Source organism: Crotalus tigris, unplaced genomic scaffold, assembly GCF_016545835.1.
Source record: "Crotalus tigris isolate CLP2741 ecotype Arizona unplaced genomic scaffold, ASM1654583v1 scf7180000017961.1242950, whole genome shotgun sequence".
NCBI classification, from domain to species: Eukaryota; Metazoa; Chordata; class Lepidosauria; order Squamata; family Viperidae; genus Crotalus; species Crotalus tigris.
In genome coordinates this window covers 1,068,336-1,091,300 of record NW_024096745.1, presented here as the reverse complement: position 1 = coordinate 1,091,300, position 22,965 = coordinate 1,068,336, and the positions used below count along the sequence as shown (strand labels likewise).

Below are 22,965 nucleotides of genomic sequence, written 5' to 3'. Positions count from 1 at the left end.
CAATCAATTCCAACTTTGAGAGATTTTTTTTCCCCCGTGAGAAGTTGACATTGATTGATTGATTGAACCTTTTTTTCCCTTTTGCACATGGCGGCAGAGGCCTAAAGCGAAAAGGTTTTATAAAACCCATCTGAAGGCCTAGGACTGGGGCGACAGCGTGCGCGCCCACTGAGAGGGCTCTGCATGCCACAGATTTGCCACCATGGCTATATGAACATGACCATGAAGTTAGTTTGATGTAGAAGTTAAACTAGGTTCTTAGTCCATCTTCAGTGCATTGAGTGATTAGGTCTACCACTTTTGGTACAACCTTCCTCACAGAGATGTGGCGGAAAAAGTTGGAGAAGGAAGTGCTACACATTGCTACTTTGAGTTCCAGGATATAAATTGAATAAATAAAGTATAGAATAGTCTCCAGGTTTTGAGTTTGACTCAAAGGAGTCTTTACCTCCAGCATCTTATTTTAATCACTTGGATTAATCATGCTGGCTGAGGAATTCTGGGAGTTGGAATCCACAAGTCATAAAAGGGCCAAGTTTGAAGACCCCTCCATTGTTGCTATAATCAAGCCCATCCACTTTGCATCTAGGCATTCTATTCTTTTTTTCCCTTTTGCCTTTGTCAGCATTATGGACTTCTCAAGAGAGAGAGAACTTCTCATGTGACGAGTATGATAATCTAAGCCTATTCACTTGTGCCTTGAAGTGTTTTGTTTCATAATTCATTTGTTTGTTTTCTGGGCTGTCCATGATAATTTCTGGCATCTTCTCCAACACCAGAGTTGAAAAGCATTAATAGTTTTTCTCAAATGAAGGCAACTAATCTTCCTTTCCTGCTTCTTCAAAGTTCAACTTCCACTTCAAACGTCAACAGTTCATTTCATGCTGTTATCATACCAAAATGAAAATGTATCCAGGTGTTTTAGATTAGTGAATATGATCTTTCGATCCAGAGCCATGCTATTCTATTGCATTAAATTAGTCATATTCCACTGAATTTAGGTATCACCAACCTGTTCTCAAATTATCTACTACATTATAATAATATGAGTGTAATACTGGTTATTCCTATTAATATATTTTTCATGTATTTAATACCCTACTCTTCACAGTAATTAGGACCAGAATTGGTAAGCGGTGCAGTTGTAAAGCATGATATAGCATGTTCATACAGCTTAGCAATGAAAATTCTGGCACTTACAATGCAAGATAAGTATGATGTCATATGGTCACCAAATTATGTTGGTGCTGAATGAGTGGGTACTTATCCCCAGCTGGCATTTATGATGTTTCAGTTTTCTGGGGTCATGTGACCACCATTTGCAAATTCCTGTCAGCTTTCTCAGTGATTTTGCTTGTAGGAAGCCAGCAAAAAAGATTACAACTTTTGATCACGTGATGCCAGAATTATGAGCATGTATTGTATTATTTGTATTTAATTTTATTTATATGCCACCCAATCCCAAAGGACTCAGGGCGGCATGTAAATGCAATCTGGGTATAAGTACCATTCATTAACCATCTTCTTAATTTGAATGGTCACTGACTGAGTGGTTGTTAAGCGAGGACCATCTGGGCACAGAAAATACTGCAACAATTGTGGAAATTGCTGCTGCAGTATCTGTTTGCAACTCACTTCACACCAATAATTGCCTGATCCGGCTGTTTTACTGCACATGTAGTTAGTAAAATGGTATAGGGTTTCCTGCCTGAGCAGGGGGTTGGACGAGAAGGTCCCTTCCAACTCAGTTATTCTATTCTGTTCTGTTCTATGTATAGTTATTTGGGTATGTGGAAAAAAGTAACTGACATTAGGAAAATTATATGGAAATTTGAAATTAATGCAATTAGTTCAGGGGTATCAAACTCAATTTCATTGAGGGCCACATCAGCATTGTGGTTGCCCTCGGGGGGGTGGGGGATGGTCAGAGTGGGTGCGGCCTACTGGGTGGGCGTGGAGTAGGTGCGGCCTGTTGGGTGGACATGGCCAGCTCTACATCATTCGTGTCAAGGGGGGCTGTGGGGGCCTGGGAAGAAGTGGGACACATCTGAGGGTCTCTGGCAGAAGGGGGTGGGACCAGGGCACGTGCCAAGGCATGGTCCACTGGTGGAGCCTCACCGTTCCTCTCAGGCCATGCGGGGGGGGGCTGGATGGTGGTGCAGGCTGCCTGGAGCCTTGGGCAGCAGAGGTCAAATGCCTAGCCTGGCCCTCGAGCACCGCGGCACCAATCCCAGCCCCACTTCCCCAAGGGGGCGCACAGGTGCACTTACCTCCTCCTCAAGGCTGCTGCTGCTACTGTGCTTGCTCTCCTTAGCCAGGTTGCTCATGATGGGTACAAGGGCAAAGTCAGAGGGAGGCCCATTCCCTCTCCATGGGAGGAGACCCAGTTTTGTATCCAAAGCTTCCTTAGCAATAGGATGGGAGACCCCAGGATAGGCCAGGAGGAGGGGGCAAGGGGATGGTAAAAGAGCAGCAGGACCGGACTAAGAGAGGACTTCCCTCAGACCCTCCCTCTCTTTTCCTTCTTTCCTTTCTTCCTTCCTAAATACAGAGTGGTGGGAAAATATTTGAGATGAGGGAGGGAGAAAAACAGGAAACGCAGCCAGGGCCAAGGCAACGGAGGCCGTTCCCTCACTGTTTCCAGGATGGCTTCACGGGCCACATGAAACCACTTCGCGGGCCGCATCTGGCCCTCGAGCCTTGTGTTTGACATGTCTGAATTAGTTTGTTGATGACACCTCTCTACTGTCAGATTCCAGAGAAGCTTGAGAAATCCCAATACCATTACATAGTATTACTGATGATCTATAAGTGAAGGTTATTAAGAGAATAAGTGGTTAGTAAGTGAAGATATAATCTGTGCTAGGTAGCTGTGCATCTAACTATTAGTCAAAAAATATGACTTTCACTCATGCTAGAAGAGATTGGACTCCTTTAGAAAGAAAGGCACATTTTTGGGAGATTTCTTCTGATCCTGACTTTGGTACTACATATCTAAGTTAATTACAACTCAGCAAGTTGACTTTTTAGCTGTATATTATTTATAAACAGGATATCACAGTTCATCCTGGATCAGCCTGCTCACTATTAGGTTCATCTGTGGGGATTTTCTTGTCACTTCCTAAATCACATTTTTTGGGACAAGAAACAGAATCTTCTCTGTAGCTTTGTTTGGATATTGGAACTTTCTACTTAGGGATGTTTGCCTAGTTCGGCCTTTCAATTCAGTATTAAAACATTCCTGTTTAATTCTTTGTTTTTTTTAAAGCCAACTTTATTGATTTCCTCCCACAATTTTGCAATCTTCCTGGCATTTATTCACCCGTCTCATATTTCCTAACTTTTTATTTTATTCTGTTTCATTAAGATTTTGTAAATATATTGCTATGCTAATTCATATTACTGTTGTTGTTTTACTTCACCTTAGCTTCTAAGTTTGTCTTGGACTACATGATGAAAAGTGTTATATAAATAGTTTAAAGGCAAAATTATACTGTGCATTGCTTCTGTTAGGCATCCAGCATAAGCTATTTGCCTATACAGTGAACAAGATAATTCTGGTACTAATATTTCCTTTTTCTACCTTTGAGTTTCACCCTTTTATTCTGATTGAGCCATATTCAACAGCCTACAAAATGTGGTGTATAGTTTGAAATATACAATGGTGCTGAAAAAAGTTATGCCTCTCTGTTCTTCAGAAACTATGTATATACTGTAATGGGAAAAAAATGAAATGATAAACGAAACTTGTTGTTGCTTATAAGCAGTGCACCCCAGCCCAAAGTAAAGAAAGGACAATCACAGCAAAATCCCACTCCAAGTCCCCAAAGTCAGTCCAGAAGGATACCATGGTCAGTGGTCACTGAGAGATCCAGGAATGTGAGAATGGGTACACCATCTCCATCGCAAGAGTTCCACTGTGGCCATTCTGACTCAGTGCTAAACCCTAGCCTGAACCAAGCTGAAAAGAGTCCAGATAACCTACTTCACCCAGGGTCCTCTGAAGCTGCATGCCAACCATCCCTTAATAACCTTTTGCAGAAATGGAAGGTTGGAGATGGGACAAAAGTTGTTTAATGTGGCTGAGTCCTAGGGCGGGCTTTTGAGAAGTTGTTAGTTTCCTTATAATGAGATGAGACGTACAGCATAAGTTGAAAGTAAAAATATGTTGCTATCATTGAACTGGAAAATACATTTTCTGTGCTAATTATAGGATGATTTGAGAAACATTTCACTTTCTGAAAACATTGTCTAAATTATTTATAGCATCTCTAAGTCATTTTCCTGAAGCAGACTAATGGAATTATTTTTCTATGACTAAGGGAAAGGTTAATATTTACAAAGTACATAGCTGATGATATTCCAAAAGCTTATTCTGTAAGAGAAGAAAAATCATTACATTTAATTTTGCATTGCATTCTCGTACTGCTCTTCCTTTAAGAAAACTATAGTGGGAATTTTCTTGACATTTTCCCATCAACAGTAAAGAAGTTATGTTTTGTCTTCAAGCTCTTTATTCAAAAGATGAAGCATATTATATTTGAACTAATTTGTTTCGCCCTAGAAACATTGGCCTTCTGCCTTTATAATTTTTATTTATATCTTGAAGATGTATTAAGCTGTTCTAATGATGTTGGATCCAGGTAATATCAAACAAACCCTTTCTTTCTATCATGCCACTAATTACCAAGGGCATCCATTGCAAGTCAAGATTTTGTTAGCAAGCAAAGGAAATTTTATGACTTAAACTCTGACCCTTATTTGTCAAAACATGCCAGTACAAAAAGGGATAGAGTTCACAGCACAAAACGTATTTTATGATTTGTCTTTCTTAGTCTCATCAGTACCCCCACACATATACACAGCATTTGAATATGCAGATACATGCAACTGTAGTCTCCCAGTCACATAACTGCATACAGATATACATTCCCTTTGCTTGGGAGCAGTAGAATATCTAAAGTTTATCTAAATGTTGTCTGAAAACTGGAAATTATGTTATTTTCTGATAATGTCTCCAATCCAGTCCCCAGCTGTCATTCTTTTAAAGTATCCATTTTTAACGACAATTTCAATGAACATGCTACTGAAGACAAATAAAAAAAAAATAGTAAAGCTGTTGGGAAGCTATTCGGATAAGCATTCAAAAGTTCTATTTTTTGTTTGTTGGTTAAAAACACAGGCTCTTTCTTATCTTATTAATGACTGCCTGTCTCCAAAAGAAACTTTGGAATGGTGTTACATTTCCTTTGCATATCTCTTTAAGTTTAGGAAAAGTGACTCAGTGTAGATCTCTATAAAGCCAGGAAGCAGCCACTCACTTCGTCTCTTCTGCTCTGACTGAAAAATGAAGCTGCAGTTACTCACCATAAGTCATATTCCAGGTCAGATACCACTGAAGGACCAAGATAAACTAACTTAAAGAACAATGATAGTTCTTTTGGTTTTCAGTGTGGCATTGTAGTCTCTTAAAGGGCTAATGAAAGTATTGTAGGCAGTTGTGTTATAGCACCACACAAATCTTCCTCTAAACGATTTCATTCATCTCAGAGCAAAGATGGAATTTTTTCTTGCCTCAGGTGAGCAAAAGGATAGAAATTTTGAAATTTAGGTACCTTAAGTGTGTCATTTCTTGTTTTTGAAGTGGTGGAATGAAGTAAGATACCAGTGTATATAAGCAATAAATAATTTTATACAGTTTATGGCTGTATTTGCATATGTTGTCATACTTAATTTAATCATGGTTTATTTAGCTCAGTTTGGGGGTGGGGTTTGATGATACACTGTTCCATACACTAATATACTCTAAATTCTATACATAGAATTCTATACATAGATATAAAATATAAACTCCAGAACCCAAATTTTGGATGTGGCATATTTTCTATATAAGATTAGAGTTCAAGAATTAAAATTAAATTCATCATTTTTACTTTAAAAATTAGTTATTCTATACATTGAGGCATATTCCCACATTTTCATTTTATAATTGTTATTAAGTACTTTTTAAAAGGATAACAACTAATACAAGCTAATATAAAGTTAGAGAAATAAAAGAAAAAATTGAAGAGAAAGCTGAAATTGCAAAGAAAAAGTAAAAGAAATAGAAAAGAATGAAAAAAAACATACAAAGAGGTAACTTCTGATCTTTACAGCAGTTATAAGTGCAATTTTAAGTTTATCTCTTAGTCTATGGTAACAACATAACTCCTCTTTCTATAATCTATCTTGCCTAATCATCAAAACCATAGATCATGCTTTCATTTTTTCCCCAGTTTCATGAAAAAAAAAAAAGGTTTCAGTCAGCATGCATAAACCACTTCCATAGTATTATCAGAAAATCATGTAGACTAGTGATGCCAATCATTTTGCACATGCTAATGAAACTAGTATTTTAGACTTGTTTAAAGATGGCAATTGTTACAAGTGTTAACAGTGTTAACGTGTGTTGCCAGGTAACATGTAATTTATTTCTTCCACACTCTTCAAGTAAACATGAGATAAATTAGGTATTTAGGTTTTATGTATTTCAGAATTTTTTCAGAAGTGCTTCACAAGAACCCCAGGCTTCTTTTCTAGGTTTCTTTAGAGTCTGAAAATGAGGTTTTAAGGAGTCTTCTCATTAGTTAATGTGATTTTTAAATCTATGGCATTTTTAATTTCATGAATAGATGACAGATCTTGCATTTGTGCCTGGTTCAAAATGATTTTTTTTTTGTTTTGAAGTAGGAACAGCTCTAATGACTATTCTCAGGATAGTACTTAACCAAATGTATTTTTGGTTTGTTGAACATCTCTTACGGAATAATTAACCTACCCTAGGGATGATGCCTACATTATGTTTACGTGTTTATCATGTACCCAGCTCACAGTAGCAGTCTCTGTGTATACATATTAAAAATATGAAATAAGAAATACATTATTATTTTAACCAAGTGACTGAAGTAATAAAATGGTGTACAATACATGCTTATCAGTAATTTGATTAGAAATTGTTCATTTCCCATTATTTACTCCATGGTATTACATGGAGGGAATGGAATGGAGTAATATCCTATCACTGTAGTTACAGAAAGATTCATAAGGCATAAAGTTGTCCTTTCATATGCTTTCTGAACATAAAATATATCAATATTGAAATGTTGAATATTATTTGTATGCAATTTGTTACAGGGAATGGAATGTGGAACTTAAAGGGCTTAAGGTTGTGGGTTTTTTGGTTTAATTTTGTAGCATGCATTATCAAGCAGATAATTGCTATTCAATTTCTTGCTCATATTAATGAGCAGAAACTTCTGAAACAGGCACTTGGGAAAGTGTGAGATGGAATAAGGCAATTTTGAATTCAGCAGATTGAGTTATTCTGCTGCTCCAATGGATCCAATTTCATTTTCATTTCTTGATGATATGCTAGATCCATCAACTCCTGACTCCTGTGACAGCTAGACACTAGTAATCTCTTTCTTATTGTAATATTTTCTTAGAATGTCATGGTTTGTGCTGGATATTTCCTAATTTTCTCATGAGTATCCTCTGCAGGATATATTGGCTATTAGTCAGTGCTAGATTACATTGCAGCTGGCCTTGACGTGTAAAACTGTATGGTTAACCCAGTGTTTCTCAACCTTGACAATTTTAAGGCATGTGGACTTCAATTCCCAGAATTCCACAGCCAGCTGGCTGTGGAATTCTGGGAGTTGAAGTCCACATGCCTTAAAATTGTCAAGGTTGAGAAACACTGGGTTAACCCAACTTGGAATTGTTGTATCAACTAGTCTAAACAGAAATATAATGAACATACATACATGTATACATCCTGATACTGGCACGGTGCTTTTTATAATTTGGCATTCTAAGTTGTGATACTTTTTTTTCTCATCAGAATTTTTTTTTAATATCAGGAACATTTCAGAAGTATCAAGAATATGGCGACATGTTAGCACTGCCTGTGTCAGCAACTGCCCATAAATGTAACATTGGTCTTTAATTTTTTTTTCTTAGTTTGATTTTTAAAATTATACAGTGATCTCTGGTTTGTTATTCAAAGAGGTTTTCTAAAGTACAGGTTAGGAGATCCAAGAAGCTATAGTTAGCAAATGTTGAGCAAGTCTGACAACTATATACAGAAAATGGATACTTTTTTTCAAAAAGCCCATCAAAGCTATGATAACGCTAACGGATACTTCTAAATGATAAAAGGAATTTTGCAATTATTTCAAGAAAGGTTATATCTCTAAGTTTAAAACTAATGTCAGAAATAAAATATATTGGATTCAAACACCTACAATCCTGGAAGTTTATACTGGCTAAGAATAGTAGAAATTGTAATCAAATACATCTGAAACACTTCATTTTAGGGAAGTTGCTTGCTTGGTTTTTTTCCCCCCTGAGATTATCTAGAATAAAAATTGAAAGCTAGTTTTTATTTGTTTTAAAGTATCTCGAGTACATTAGAATTCCCCCTCCCCCCAAAATTAAAGAAATACAATGGTGATTTCCATATTAATGTTATTTGTTGGTTATAAGAGGAGGCAGTTTGGGCAGGAGAGAGAGAGAAGAAAAGACTCCGGAGAAAGAGGCAGAAGAGAAAAGGCTTTTCTCACAGAGACAGAGAGAGACAGAGACAGAGAGAGAGAGCCAGAGAGGGAGGGGGAAAGGATTTTGGAGGAATGTGTGCCTGAGAATGGGAAGGATTTGGAAGAGTGTGTGTGTGTGTGTGTGTGTGTGTGTGTGTGTGTGTGTGTGAATGGGGAGGATATTGGAGGAATGTTTGTGTGTGAATGGGAATATATTGGAGAAACGTGTGTGAATGGGGAGGATATTGGAGGAACGTTTATGTGTGAATGGGGAGGATATTGGAGGAATGTGTGTGTGAGAATGGGAAGCGCTGGGTGAGCCGTGCTTTGCAGGACAAAGCGGGTGGACCTATGCTGGCAGGCCCATCAGCATCAGGAAGGCTCCAAAGGAAGTAGCTGGGGGGGGGGAAGCAAGAGGCTTTCCAGCAGGTGCCGCCAAGCCTGCACAGATGGCACCGCCCCTCTGCTTTCTAACCCTGAAATTCCAGAGTAAAGCTGGGCAACCTTTGAGCACCACTGACAAATTGCAAATCTGCTATAGTCTCAGCTGCTGCCCCCTTCCTTGCTGGGCGAGGCTGGCGTTCTTGGCCTTTAATTGGGGATGGCAGCAGGCGGGAGTGCTGGGGGAATACTGCTTTGCAGGATGAAGCGGGCAGAGGTACTTGTAAGTCCCACCCCAGCTATGGCAAAGAGCTGCAACTGCACCTGTGCCCAGGAGGTGAGGAAAAGGAATCGGAGGGGCGCAGAGGCTAGGCTGCCCACTGGATTCAGGTTTTTCCTTTGATCGGGGGTGTATGTTCTGACCCTCGCCGAAATGCAAATCCCTCTCTGAGCAGGGATTGGGAGGTTGAAGGCCTCTGTCTTTGTGGCCATGCAGTTCTAAAATCAATGGGTTGCTGCTGAGGAGGAGAAAAAAAAATCGGGCAAAACAAGCATATTCCACTATGGTTTATTGATTGCAAAGTTTTCCTCGGGTTTTCCTATCCCTTCCTGGACTATTAAAATCACATTGGCAAGGTCTGTACTAAAACTGGATTTTAGCCTAGCCCAGTGATAGCGAACCTTTTAGAGACTGAGTGCCCAAACTGCAACCCAAAACCCACTTATGCATCGTTGAGTGCCAGGTGTGTGTGGCCCATTGAGTGGGCGTGGCCCATTGGGTGGCATGGCTGTGGTGGTAATGGCAGACTGGGTGGGACTAAAAAGTTCAATCAATCAATTCCAACTTTGCAAGACCTTTTTTTTCCCGTGAGAAGTTGAAATTGATTGAACCTTTTTTTTTTTTTGCACACGGCGGCGGAGGCCTAAAGCGAAAAAGTTTTATAAAACCCAGCTGAACGCCTAGGACTGGGGCGACAGCACACGTGCCCACAGAGAAGGCTCTGAGTGCTGCCTCTGGCACCCGTGCCATAGGTTTGCCACCACTGGCCTAGCCCCTTGTGCATTCCCAGGCCACTTTCTGGGTAAGAGGTTGTAGTAAGAGGAGAGAGCTGCAAAATTGATTCATTATTTATTCTTTAGCAGCAATAACTATGTTCTTTGACAACTTTGTTAGCAACCTGCAGGCTGTGAACTTTCCTTTCCCCTTTGGGAAAAGAATTCAGAAGTGCTAGAGTTATTTTTCCTGCTAATTACAGTATACCTTATTGGTTTTTGAAGGAGCTTATGAGAAAAAGATGTGTCTGAAAATTAAAGAATGTATGGATTGAGTTGTGAGATAGGAAAGGGAAGTACATGGACTTATGCACTTCCAGTTGCTGACAAGTGCGCCACTAATATTCTGATTGGACACCTACATGCTCTCAAGGCCCAAAGATTATCTTCATTCTTCATAGGGCGTTATTGTGGATTAACTAAATTTTTCTGGGTTCCGATTTAAGATGAGTATCCTGAGCTACAGAGGCCTTTGATCTTCTTCTTAAATACATAATAATAAAATAATGAGAATTAAAGGCTCAAAGGGAAGGCAGACTAGAAAGAACGAGACCTCTTGGGGTCTTCCATTCCCTTCCTGTTAAGAGTGCCATAATAAGGTTTGCCCTTCCTTCCTAACATCAATAAAGGTGGTTTTCCAGAAAATATGTGAAGAGCTGTAATTAGTGATTTAACTATGCTTTCTTTTTGGCTGTGTTTTAATTTATATATAATGTATGTTTAATTGAGGAGGGCTTGGACAGGTAGAAGTGGCCCATATGGAGGCTGTACCTGGTCCTCCAGATCTCTGTCTCCCCTACAGATCTCTAGAGAGGAGGAGGGGGTGGCAGGGGAAATGTGTGAGGGAAGGCTGCCCTAACAAGCCAGCATCCTTACCATGCACAAATGGAAATGGGAATTCCCGTTTGAGAAGGGCCAACCTCCCTTGTGCGGGACCCGGGAGCACTGCTCCCCTGCCGCCTCCTCTTGCTCTCCAGAAATCTGTCAAGATAGAGGTTGGACTCAGGAAACGGCTTCCTGCAAATGTCCTCCACCTCTTGCTTTGCTGGGAGGGGGCATCGGACAGGGAAACAGCAACGATATCTGGGATTGGGAAAAGAACATCTCTAGCGTGCTATACACACACACACACACACACACACACATTCCAAGCTTGGAGACTTGTATCCACATCTGAGCTAGAAAATCGCCAATCATGCCTGAGCTTGGGGAGAAGGCCCTCTCCTTCCTCTGTGGATAAAAGTTCCCAAACCTGGAATGCAGTGTGTGCGTGTGCTTGGCTGCTAGCACTTTGGGGAGATGAGGAGTTTGTGGGGCACTGAGTTGTCCCCACATCGAGTTGGCCGATGTGACTTGTTCCGTTCCGACCCAGCGGTCTTGAGTCAGCTATGTCCAGTGAATGGAGTCGAGCAGGCCACGCCCACCTGCTAGGCGACTGCCATATCCTAAAAGTGGTACAATCTCTGAAAAGGTTGAAAAGCCCTGTTTTGAGAGTCTTTTTAAAAAGCTTCTAGAGAATGCATTCCAAAAAATAAGTTTAGCAGCAGAGAAGCCTAATTCCAAATCCCTGCATTATAACTTGTGCTTTACCGTAGGCTAGTCTCCTTAGATGATTTCAATAAAGGTGAAGATTCATCGTAAAGAAAGAAGCATGGTCTTTCAAATATAACGGTGCAAGCCGAAGTTTTTCAAGCTTGACAACTTTCAAGATAGGTAGACTTCAACTCTGAGAATTCTGGCTTGGCATTTCAGGGAACTGAAGTCCACACACCTGAAAGTTTCTAAAACACTGGTCTTTCCAGAGCAGGCCCAAAGAATGGCTCCGATAGAATCTATAAAAGTGGTCCAGGCTAGAATTATCCTCACGTATCTTTTGATGGACATCTTCATGAAAGGGATTCATTTGGCCTATCACATGAGTGGATAAAATACATTACTGGATTTGCCTCTGTTGGAGAACAACACTGAGATTTGAGTTCAGAAGCAGCCTCGACCACATCTATCCTGATGAAATGGATTTCCATTCAAAATAAGTCAATTTATGATGTCTCTGGAATTAAAAACTTTTCATGATAAATGATTAGCTAGGACTGAAGGTTGGATTCACAGATTACAAACAATTATGGCTGGTTTTACTCATGCATTTTAAACAAGCTATATAAATGGCTTAACATCAAACGGTGGTATAACTGTTTAACACAAACTATGTTTCACAAAATGTAGTGGATTAACAAATTGCAGTAAACCAGTATTTAGGAGGATGTGTCACCACAGCTACACTGAGCCCAGGCAAGACAGTTGAGAGATTTATTGTGAATAAGGGAACTGAGAACCAAACAAGCAATAGGAATAAAGATTTAAGCAGAGGAAAATCAAACCAAAAGTTGAGCAATACCATAGAATTAAAGCCTATCTAAACCACATCTATAAGCTACTATTTCTGCTAGAACAGTACAATTTGCAGTTCCTAGAGGAAGGAAATCAAAATGTCCTTGTGTGATTTAACAAAGTTTCTAAAGAATAGTAAACCATACTTTGTTGTAGAAATAATACACACGTATCACCTTGGCTTTTATTGAATTTCCTCTTTACTGTATCTGTAATTTAAACCCCTGCCATTTGGTTCTCAAAATCTCTTACTTTTCAGAGACAGGATTCTGAATGCACTACAACCATTATCATCCCTACCATCCCTTTTGTTATTTTGGGAGGCCCTCAAGACCTGGTTGTGTTATCAGATATGACAGTGATGGTGAACCTTTTAGAAACCGATTGCCCAAAACTGGCCCCGTCCCTGCCCCGCCCCCACTCCGCCTCACCCTGCCTGCCCGCAGGACCACTCACCACGTACAGGGCCCGCCGTAGATTGCTCAGGCAGCCCAGCAGCACCATGGCGGCCACGCCGTCTGCTCACGCCCCGCAGCATCAACTGTGTACGTTGAGGCATAGGGAAGTCTTGTCTACGCTGCCTGGCTGCCATGTTCTTGGCTGCACTGTTCCCTGCGGGCCATGCTCAGGAGCGACTCTCTTCCAGGGAGGCTGCTGGTGAGGAGGGGGTCGCGGGTGGAGGCAAGGCTGGGGCAACGGCATGTGTGCCCACAGAGAGGGCTCCGAGTGCCGCCTCTGGCACCCGTGCCATAGGTTCGCCACCACTGAGATATGACATTCCCAAGCAACTGGAAATTTGCTTAGATGGCTCCATTGTTGAGGTGTCCATTTGTATCTTCTGTTCATGTAGGGCTTTGCATAATTGTTTTTTATACTACTTATGTCGTAATGTAAAAAAATAGTCAAAAGAAAAAATGGATTTTTTAAAAAGCTTAAAATCCACTTTTTGTGACTATTTTTTATGAACTAGTCACAGAGGTAGGTAATATCAGGATCTGGAACTCAACCATCTGGGGAACATCAGGAGAATGTCTGGTGATGTGTTTACATCATAGGAAAGACAGGTTTGGTGTATGAAGGAGGCTTTAGAATTTTATGGTAGGTATGGAAATAGGATGTCGCGATGGGTCAGACACGACTTCGCAATTAACAACAACAATGGAAATAGGAAGCAAATTATTTATATACTCGCCCTTTCTATCCTTTAAATTTGTCCTGAAATTGTGGCATTAACATTTGGAAGTAAAACCTGGCACAGTTTGAATATAAATTTAGATATGAAAATTTAAAACTATTGTTACTTCAACGGTATGAAATAAACTACAGTAACTAGAGTTTGACATAGTAACTTGCATTTCTCAATTCTGTTAAAATCAATTATCATTTGACTCTGGCTGGCAGAGCAAACTGAGATTAAACTAAAACGAAAATAAATGCTATTCAACTCTTTCATGAAGCCACAATGGTGACAAAGGGAAGAACTCACTGCAGAAGTTAAGTATCTCAGAGTTTTCAGAGTTATATAGTTTTATACCTAACCAGCTCCTTCTTTGATACATTTCAAGATACAAGAATGGTTCAAGGACCACATATTGTCCATATCTAATAAAGCAATAATAATTCCTGAGACAAGTTGGTTTGAATTAATTTTGTAATGTATACAGCAGTGGTGGCAAACCTATGGCATGGGTGCCAGAGGCAGCACTCAGAGCCCTCTCTGTGGGCACACGTGCTGTTGCCCCAGCCTCGCCTCCCCCCATGGCTCCCTCCTTTCCAGCAGCCCCCCTGAAGGAGAGCCACCCCTGAGCGTGGCCCACGCAGAGCAGCGCAGCCAAGGAAATGGCAGCCAGGCAGCGTAGACAAGACTCTGCCCTCACGCCTCATTGTGCACAGTTGATGCTGCAGGGTGCATAGCGTTGCTGGGCTGCCTGAGCGATCTGCGGCAGGCCCTGGAGGTGGTGAGTGGCCCTGCGGGCAGGCGGGGTGGGGGATGGGTGGGAAGAGCAGGGGCAGGGCAGGGGGTGGAGCAGGGCGGGGCCAGTTTTTGGGCACTCGGTCTCTAAAAGGTTTGCCATCACTGGTATACAGTATATTACAATCCTAGTTCTTTCTTTTCGTTTATGCTTTGATTCAGTTTTAACATCTGACAACTTCTGGGATTAGTCTCTGTTGTCTTCCTGTTATTGTTTTTAGGAGTGGTTTGCCATTGCCCACTTCCTTTAGCTAAGGGAAAGGAATAGACCCATAGTTACCCAGCATTTATCCTAAGGCAGAACTAGATTTCACAGTTTGCTGGTTTTTAGCTGGTGCCAAAACCACAATATAGTAAACTAGCTCTCAGTTGTAGGTTAGAGTTCATTGTTTGGTTTGTTAAGAACTACTCCTGCAACATGTTAAATGTAATGAATAATATAAATATAAATCCATTGATATTTGTTTGAGTAAGTGAAACTGTGTTAGCATGGTATTTTTTATATTAGCCAAATATCTTTGCAGACTCTTAAAATACTTGTTACTTGGTAATATGAGTTCTGGCTGTGCCAGCAACCCTGCAGTGATGTGATAATGATCTGGCAGCCCATTGGCAATCCATTCACACTTGCACCCAGTTGCCAAGCATCTCACAATTTCATGATTTCCATTTTCAACTTTCCCTGTGCCTTTCCCAGAAAATAAGTGGGGAAGCCTGTGAGGAAGGTGGCTTCCTCTCCTGCTTTACCTCCCTCATGCCGCAGCCTCATACATTCAACCCCCCCTGGACTGCACAATATCCTCGGGCATCTTTACCGAAACACACCAGGCATCTCTCACACCATCACACATCCATCATAGTCTGCACCAATGGTGTTCTCCTTCATCCCCTCTCTCCATGCCATGTCCTTGCACACTCGCCCTAACATGAACTGCACCTCTTCCGTGACCCATTTCACAGCTTCACACACCTGATATGTGCCACGCTTCACATGTACCCTTTCACACCTTCACGTCCCTGCACCATCATGCATTTCCCTCATCTGTGTTGCATCTCTCATGCATTCCCTCACACCCTCCTTGACCCACACAGTGCCTCTTGTACAACCTCATGTACCCTCCTTAACCAGAACCTAGACCCTCCTTCAGGCACCCTCCCTGACCTGCGCTGCACCTCTTGCACACATCCTGACCCTCACTGCACCCTTTCTAACTTGTGTGGCATCTCTTACACATGCCCTCACATTCTCCCCAATCCTCCCTTGCACCTTCCCTGATTCTCACTGCATGTTTCATGCATTCTGCCTTACAGCCCCTCCCTCCCTCCCTTACCTAGCAATATCCACTTGCCTACCTATGGGCCTGAGACATACAACTTTGTACCAGCTTCCCCACTGACTTTGGTTGTGGGAAGGTGCCAGAAAATTGCCTCACCTAACAGCTGTGGGATTCAGTTAACAATGACAACTAGGACTGTAGGGACTTAGTCTGGAAAGTCTGGTCCCAATTTCCATTGTAAGTCAAAGACTATCTGTATACACAAGTTAGTATATGCCAGTGGTTCTCAACCTGTGGGTCGTGACACATATCTCCGATGGTCTTAGGAACTGAGACACCGCTCCTCTATCCGTCTCTGCACGGCTTCGAGCTGGGGGCCGTTGCAGCACCGGATTCGTTTCCATCGAGCATCTCGTAAGGGAGGCTGCGCTGCTTTGTGGCCCTTTCTGCTGAGGAGGCTGAACTAAGCTCTGCCGACGCTGTCACCCTCTTGGCGCGCTCTCTCTCTCTCCCTCTCTCCCTGCCTGGGCGCTTCTCCAACCAGGCTGGGCAGAGCCGGTGGAGCAGTCTTCCTGCCCTCCCTCCCCAGCCAGCTGGAGCCAGGCAGGCTGGCAACCTTCAGAAGTGAGGTGAGGACAGGTGAGGCACGCTGAGCCCCGGGCGCGGAGGGTGAGTGGGCGTCATTGATGCGTGTTTGGAGAGCCCTTAGGGTTGGGGGTCAACACAACATGAACTGTATTAAAGGGTCGCGGCAATAGGAAGGGTGAGAACCACTGGTATATGCAGTATTAAGCTAACTGAACTGTGTTGATTGCTCTGAACAACAAGCTACAGCTAGTCCTCATTTAACAAATGTAATTAGAACTGGAATTTCTGTCACTAAGCAATGTGGGTATAAAGCAGTGCAGTGGAGGTTCTGGCATTTCTGGTTGCCATTATTAAGCGAATCCCATGTTGTTAAGTGAGAACGTCATATGGTCACCATTTGTGACCTCCTGCTGCCTTCCCATTGCCTTTTTGGGTAGGAAAAGAAGGTTGCAAATGGCAATCACATGATGAAAGGATGTTGCAATGTCATAGTTGTGAGCCAGCATACAATTGCCCAGATCACATTTACATGACCACGGATATGCTGCCACCAATGTAAGTATGAGGACCAGTCATAGGTACCAGTCATTCAGTGCCATCATGAGTTCATTTACTGAATGAGTGGTTTTGTACATTGATCTGGCTTAGTATGTAATAATATAGTGGGTTAAGAATTTCATTATTCCTTTTGTTTTATATTGACATTTGTATGCTGCTGCTTCTGGGTTATTGTGGACTCGTAGAATATAGTTGCTAAAATCTGGGACTAATCAGAAATGAAAGCAGATTCTTCCAGTGATATTTTTATAATTGATGATGTCTGGATGATACCTGTTTCAGTCCTAAAGGTGAACTTGTTATTGGTTGTTTCAGAGAATGACTTCTTAGTATCTGGTTACAGAATATTTTACCAGGGACATTAACTTACCATTTTTGTCCCAGTCATTAATAATAATTATTAATAATAATAATTCTAATTTATTAAACTTGTATGCAGCTCAACTTAAAATAAGTAAAAGATGGTAAGTGTGTAGACCTTTTCATAGGCATTTGAAATTTGTAAAGTTTAAATTTAATCCCTTTTACTGTTGCATTATTTGAATAATGTTGCAAAACTGGATGATGTTTGCTTGCTTAGTATTTTAATACATTTAAGATCAAGAGTTTTTGTGTGTGTTTATATGTCTTATATAAGCAAATGAAAACAATATTTAAAATAGGAAACATGAGAAGTAAACATACTTTTTTTATATATTGTTCAGGAGAAGAAAGTAATGGACCTTTGTTTGAAACTACATCAAATACAGAATCAGAATTTCCTAGCAATTCTGAGGTAAGTGTTAACTGTGGATATAAATGGTTTTGTAAAATGAGATTGGATATTATTGATGGAAATTACTTGAGATAACTATAAATATTGCCAAACCTTACCCTTCCAAACCAAATTTGTATGTTTTTTAATTATTATTTATTTTAAAAATACTATTTAAACATACATTTATGATAATAAGATTGTCAATTCTTACTGGTTGTGGCCCTGCAGAATTTTATATTTGTTGACTTTCAAGTAAAATGTAATTAGCAGTCTGCAATCTAGCAGTAGCCATACTGATAAGCAGCCATTCATAATCTTCTGCTTTCAAAAAAAGATTCCAGTTCTTTCAATTCCAAGCCAATACATCTGGAAGAGACCATATTGAGCAGAACTGTTTTAAAATATATTTTATTATTATTATTACTCCCCACAGTTTGTCAGAATGAAATCGTACATGCATATCTGATTGAAAATAATATCAAGTTAATTGTTGGTATCAGTACTAAGTGTCCATAGTTCAATAAGGGATCTAAATTTTATCCCAGAATGAGTTCTGAAGTACTAAGTTGTACTTTAAAAACATCATTAATGGGGGTAGATGACCTGTAATGATGTTCAGCTGTTTCATTGCTAACCATTTGCAATATTGTATTTATTTTCAACATTTGATAGCTAATGATTTTTTCTTTCCAGTTTGGGAATGTGTGTGCCTCATGTTCATTTTACCATTATTTCCATTAATTTGAGTTAATTTATTTTCCTTTTAAGTTAAGTCAATCATATAAGTGTGTACTAAACACAGCATTTTTAACTTGTTAAATAATATCCATTCCATCAATTCTCATATATTTATGTTACTTTTAAGGCATCCTTAGATTAGTTCCATAGAGAATTTAAAAACAGCACTAACACCTTGGCCAAATTATACCAACGTTCACTTACCTGAGTAGAAAATGACAGTGGGTGCATTTTCATTATTTATCTCTATCAGATATATTAAAAAACAGACTGGCAACCTCACCTCCCATTAACTATAATAGGATTTTTTTTATTTTTTTTTCTCCAGGTTGTTTTGGAATGGGATCATTTAGCCTGGACTGGGTATCTCTTTTAAGGAGAAACCAGTTCTTGTGTGTTCCGTTCCTGTTCATACCTGTCTATGAACTTCCCATTTCAGACAATTCCACTTGTAAGAGTTAGTGAGATAATAATAATAATAATAATAATAATAATAATAATAATAATAATAATAAAAAATGACTTTGGAAGAATATCTGAAGAACAATGATGAAGATGCACTGAAATTAGTATATCAGGAAGGCTTACTAACTACTGGAGAGACCAAACTGGCCTACAAGAAAGACCAAATGAAGAACAGAATAGAGGCATGGGAAGACAAAGCACTACATGGCCAATACATGAAAAAAATAGCTGGGAAAGCAGATAATAATAAAACCTGGCAATGGCTAAGAGCAGGAAAATTGAAGAAAGAGACCGAGGGACTAATTCTGGCTGCACAAGACCAAGCCTTAAGGACAAATGCATACAAAGTCAAAATTGAGAAGACAGCAACAGACAGTAAGTGCCGCCTATGCAAAGAAGCTGAAGAAACAGTGGACCACTTGGTAAGCTGTTGCAAGAAGATTGCACAGACTGATTACAAGCAGCGGCATGACAAAGTAGCAACAATGGTGCATTGGAAGATCTGCAAAAAATATCATTTGCCTGTAAGCAAAAACTGGTGGGATCATAAAATAGAGAAAGTCATAGAAAATGATAAAATTAAACTGCTCTGGGACTTCAGAATTCAAACAGACAAGCACCTGCAACATAACACCCCAGACTTAACAATTGTCGATAAGAAAGACAAAAAAGTCTGGATAGTGGATGTGGCAGTGCCTGGAGATAGCAGAATAGAAGAGAAAGAACTGGAGAAGATAACAAAATACAAAGACCTACAAATAGAAATAGAAAGACTGTGGCAAAAGCAAGCAAGGGTAGTACCAATAGTCATAGGCTCCTTGGGTGCAATCCCAAAACAACTGGAGCACCACTTGAACACCATTGGCATTGACAAATTCGCTATTAGTCAATTGCAAAAGGCGGCCTTATTAGGAACTGCTTCCATCCTGCGACGATACCTGTAATACCATCAAACATCCACATCTGCCTATCCCAGGTCCTGGGTAAGGACTCGATAGGTAGACAAAATGCCAAATCCAGTCTGAACATCTGGCTGACTGTGCGATGAATGATAATAATAATAATAATAGTACCAATAGTCATAGGCTCCTTGGGTGCAATCCCAAAACAACTGGAGCACCACTTGAACACAATTGGCATTGACAAATTTTATTAGTCAATTGCAAAAGGCGGCCTTATTAGGAACTGCTTCCATCCTGCGACGATATCTGTAATACCATCAAACATCCACATCTGCCTATCCCAGGTCCTGGGTAAGGACTCGATAGGTAGACAAAATGCCAAATCCAGTCTGAACATCTGGCTGACTGTGCGATGATCCATAATAATAATAATAATAATAATAATAATAATAAACAATAACCATCAAACATCCACATCTGCCTATCCCAGGTCCTGGGTAAGGACTCGATAGGTAGACAAAATGCCAAATCCAGTCTGAACATCTGGCTGACTGTGCAATGATCCAATAATAATAATAATAATAGCTTTCTCCCTATGCAAATATCATTAGAAACAGCCTCAACTCTTTTCCTGCCATAGGAAGCAACCTCTTTGTTATCTTAACTTTCACCAACTTTCAAAAATAGGACTGCTTTTTAAATCAACCTAAATCTATTTGAATTTCCAACTATAGAAATGGAACTATGTATTTCCTAACTTGCTTTAAACAGAGTCTGAAAAGAAAATTGACTTGATCTTGAAGGCAAAGAGAAAAATAGTAGCTAATATTATCCCCTGCAAACAGCATAGTTCTGTCGTGCACCTTGATCCGATTCTCTTTACAAGTTAAATTCCATATTTTGATGCAGAATTTACATATGGAAATGGGGATAACTTTTGAAGAGGCCCAACTTTCTCTAACATTAACCGCTATATTAGCCAGACAGTCTCTTTCCCATAGTATACATTCATCAGCATGCCCTGAGATTAAAATTTACTGTTTTATTTTGGAACTACTTAATAGAAATTTCTTTGATTTGCATATTTGCTTATGTACATTCTTTACATTCAGGGCTATGGAAAATGATATTAATAGAAGGATTTATCAACTAGAATATAATATAAATTATATAATTCTAAAACAAATCAAAATATAAAAAAATACATTTATATAAATGTGGATAAAAATGGAAGGGAAAAAACTTTAAACATCTCAGATTGTACACATATTTTTATATAAATAATTAACATAAGTCAACTTGTACATCTCATTTGTTTCCTTAATTCACAACTTTTCAGACTTAGAAGTCACAGTGCGATTTGGTAAAGTTTTGAACTACCAAAGTTAAATACTTTTGTTAATATTTTAACTATTGACTTTTTGAATGTCTCACCAGACTTCATACTTACTGTCTTGAAATTTCCTAAGAGAACATAAAGATCAGGCAAGATTTGAATTAATTTTCAAATATTATATTCTAGATACTAAAAACAACAAAAAAAAACTATACTGAAGTTTCAATCAGATTAATCTACAGAAGTTAGGAAAGGGAAACAAAATCAGTGCTCATAGTAAGATGTGGGAAAAAGGAGTGAAATAAAAATAGAGATGGGAGGCAAGGAAAAGATCAAGATAGAAAAAAGAAAGGATTCAAATCAGTGAAGATTGTGGTAGGTGGAAATTGGTGTTTGCAGTGAAGGATAGTAAGAGAAGATGGCAAAAGTAGGGGAGCAGATTTGACATGTTTTAATTTGGGATAGACAATGGAGGAGGATTGGAAGCAGATGAGGAAATGTGAATGGCTTTATTTTAAGGTGGATAAGTGAAGCGTCGGGATAAGGCAGTGGGAATTGGACAGCAAGATTGGATAGCTTTTGGCTATAAAGGCTGGATACACATTTATAATAGTGTTAAAAGATCAGAAATTTCTAGCTCTTTAATTCTAGTTTATGGACAGCAAGTTATATGGCCTACAAGATAAATTATGGAAATATCATTAGGAGAACACATTTTATTCATAATACTTATGACAATGTAAGTGGTGTTGCTCAAATTAGTTCTGATAGATTACTAAATATGTATACTTTGCTTTTTACAACAAATTCTCTGCTTTTATTTTAAGGAAATTTGTGAAAGTACAGAGATGTTCATTTATTTAAGGGTTTTTCAAACTAATCACGCACTAATAACATAGGTCTAGTTTAATTTTTGCTAAAGAACACTAAAAGAAAATGCATGTTTAATAAAAAAAATAATCATTCCCCAATACATATTCATGAAGTTAATATATCTAGGCGATTGTTTCAGTTCCCCTATTTATATTTAAAACTAATACCTCAAGCATTTGTTCCCTTTTTTCTTAATGTGCCAACATCACTTATCAATGTAATTCACTTTGTTATGTTTAAGTGCTATAGCAGCATTGGCACTAAATTATGTAAATAACTTTATTGTATTGAATTCAACATCTTCTTGAAACCTGCATTAGGTTTCTGTTTTATAGGGTAATATGGATTGTATTCCAGAGACTGCTAGACCTGAACATTGAATATCTAAATGAAACAAATTTGTGTAAGAATATTTAAAGAGCTCAAAAATGCCATGTCAATACTTTTTAATCGCATCCAAAATGTATTATTGAGTCATTCTTTATATAGCAAGCTTTTAAAATTATAATCCTAAATGTTTGACAAAGTAGAGAAAATCCATGTCAAACATAAGTTATTAGTAGATTCCTATCTAGTCTAAATACTTAAAAGATGACAAATGGCTTAAGTGATCCATAGTTGTTTTAAGAATTAAACTGGGAATCATTCATCACAGCTTTGAACCATAAACAACAAACCAAAAAATGCCACAGAGTTTTATGGTTGCTGCATTTTTATAAGCATCCTGCTGCTTTTGCACCACACTAACAGCATTATATTTTTCCATGATGCCACTGGCAGGGCCTAAGTACCACTGAGACCACAGTGCTCATCTCTGACCTTCAAGGGGTAAGCAGCTACAGGGGAAGTGGTTATATATTCCTGCATGAATGGTATTGTGCTCTCCGTTTGCCAAAGTGCAGCAAAAGAAAGAGAGAGAAAGAGAGAGAGAAAAAAAGATTTTTCCAGTTTTCTTTCAAAGAATAAAATTTACATTTCAAAATTCAGGTGTTTTTTGAACACCTGATTTCTTCAGTGTGGCTGGAGAAGATTTGAATTGCAATTATAAAAATTCCCAGTTATATGAGAAAATATAGTTCCGACATGAATGAAAGGTTAGAG

At 39.3% G+C, this 22,965-nt stretch overlaps 1 protein-coding gene across 5 annotated transcripts in view; it reads left to right on the top strand.

Annotated features, from left to right (window-relative positions):
* The window catches only part of ANO5 (anoctamin 5), an 86,063-nt gene that overhangs the window by 3,981 nt on the left and 59,117 nt on the right, over positions 1 to 22,965 (top strand). For 3 of the 5 annotated variants that reach the window (XM_039345573.1, XM_039345570.1, XM_039345571.1), the window contains exons 2-3: positions 17,498 to 17,568; positions 22,645 to 22,692. In XM_039345573.1, the coding sequence (XP_039201507.1) occupies positions 17,498 to 17,568; positions 22,645 to 22,692 (119 nt within the window). The remainder of the gene's footprint in view (positions 1 to 17,497; positions 17,569 to 22,644; positions 22,693 to 22,965) is intronic. The other 2 variants (XM_039345574.1, XM_039345575.1) reach the window with 1 other exon arrangement.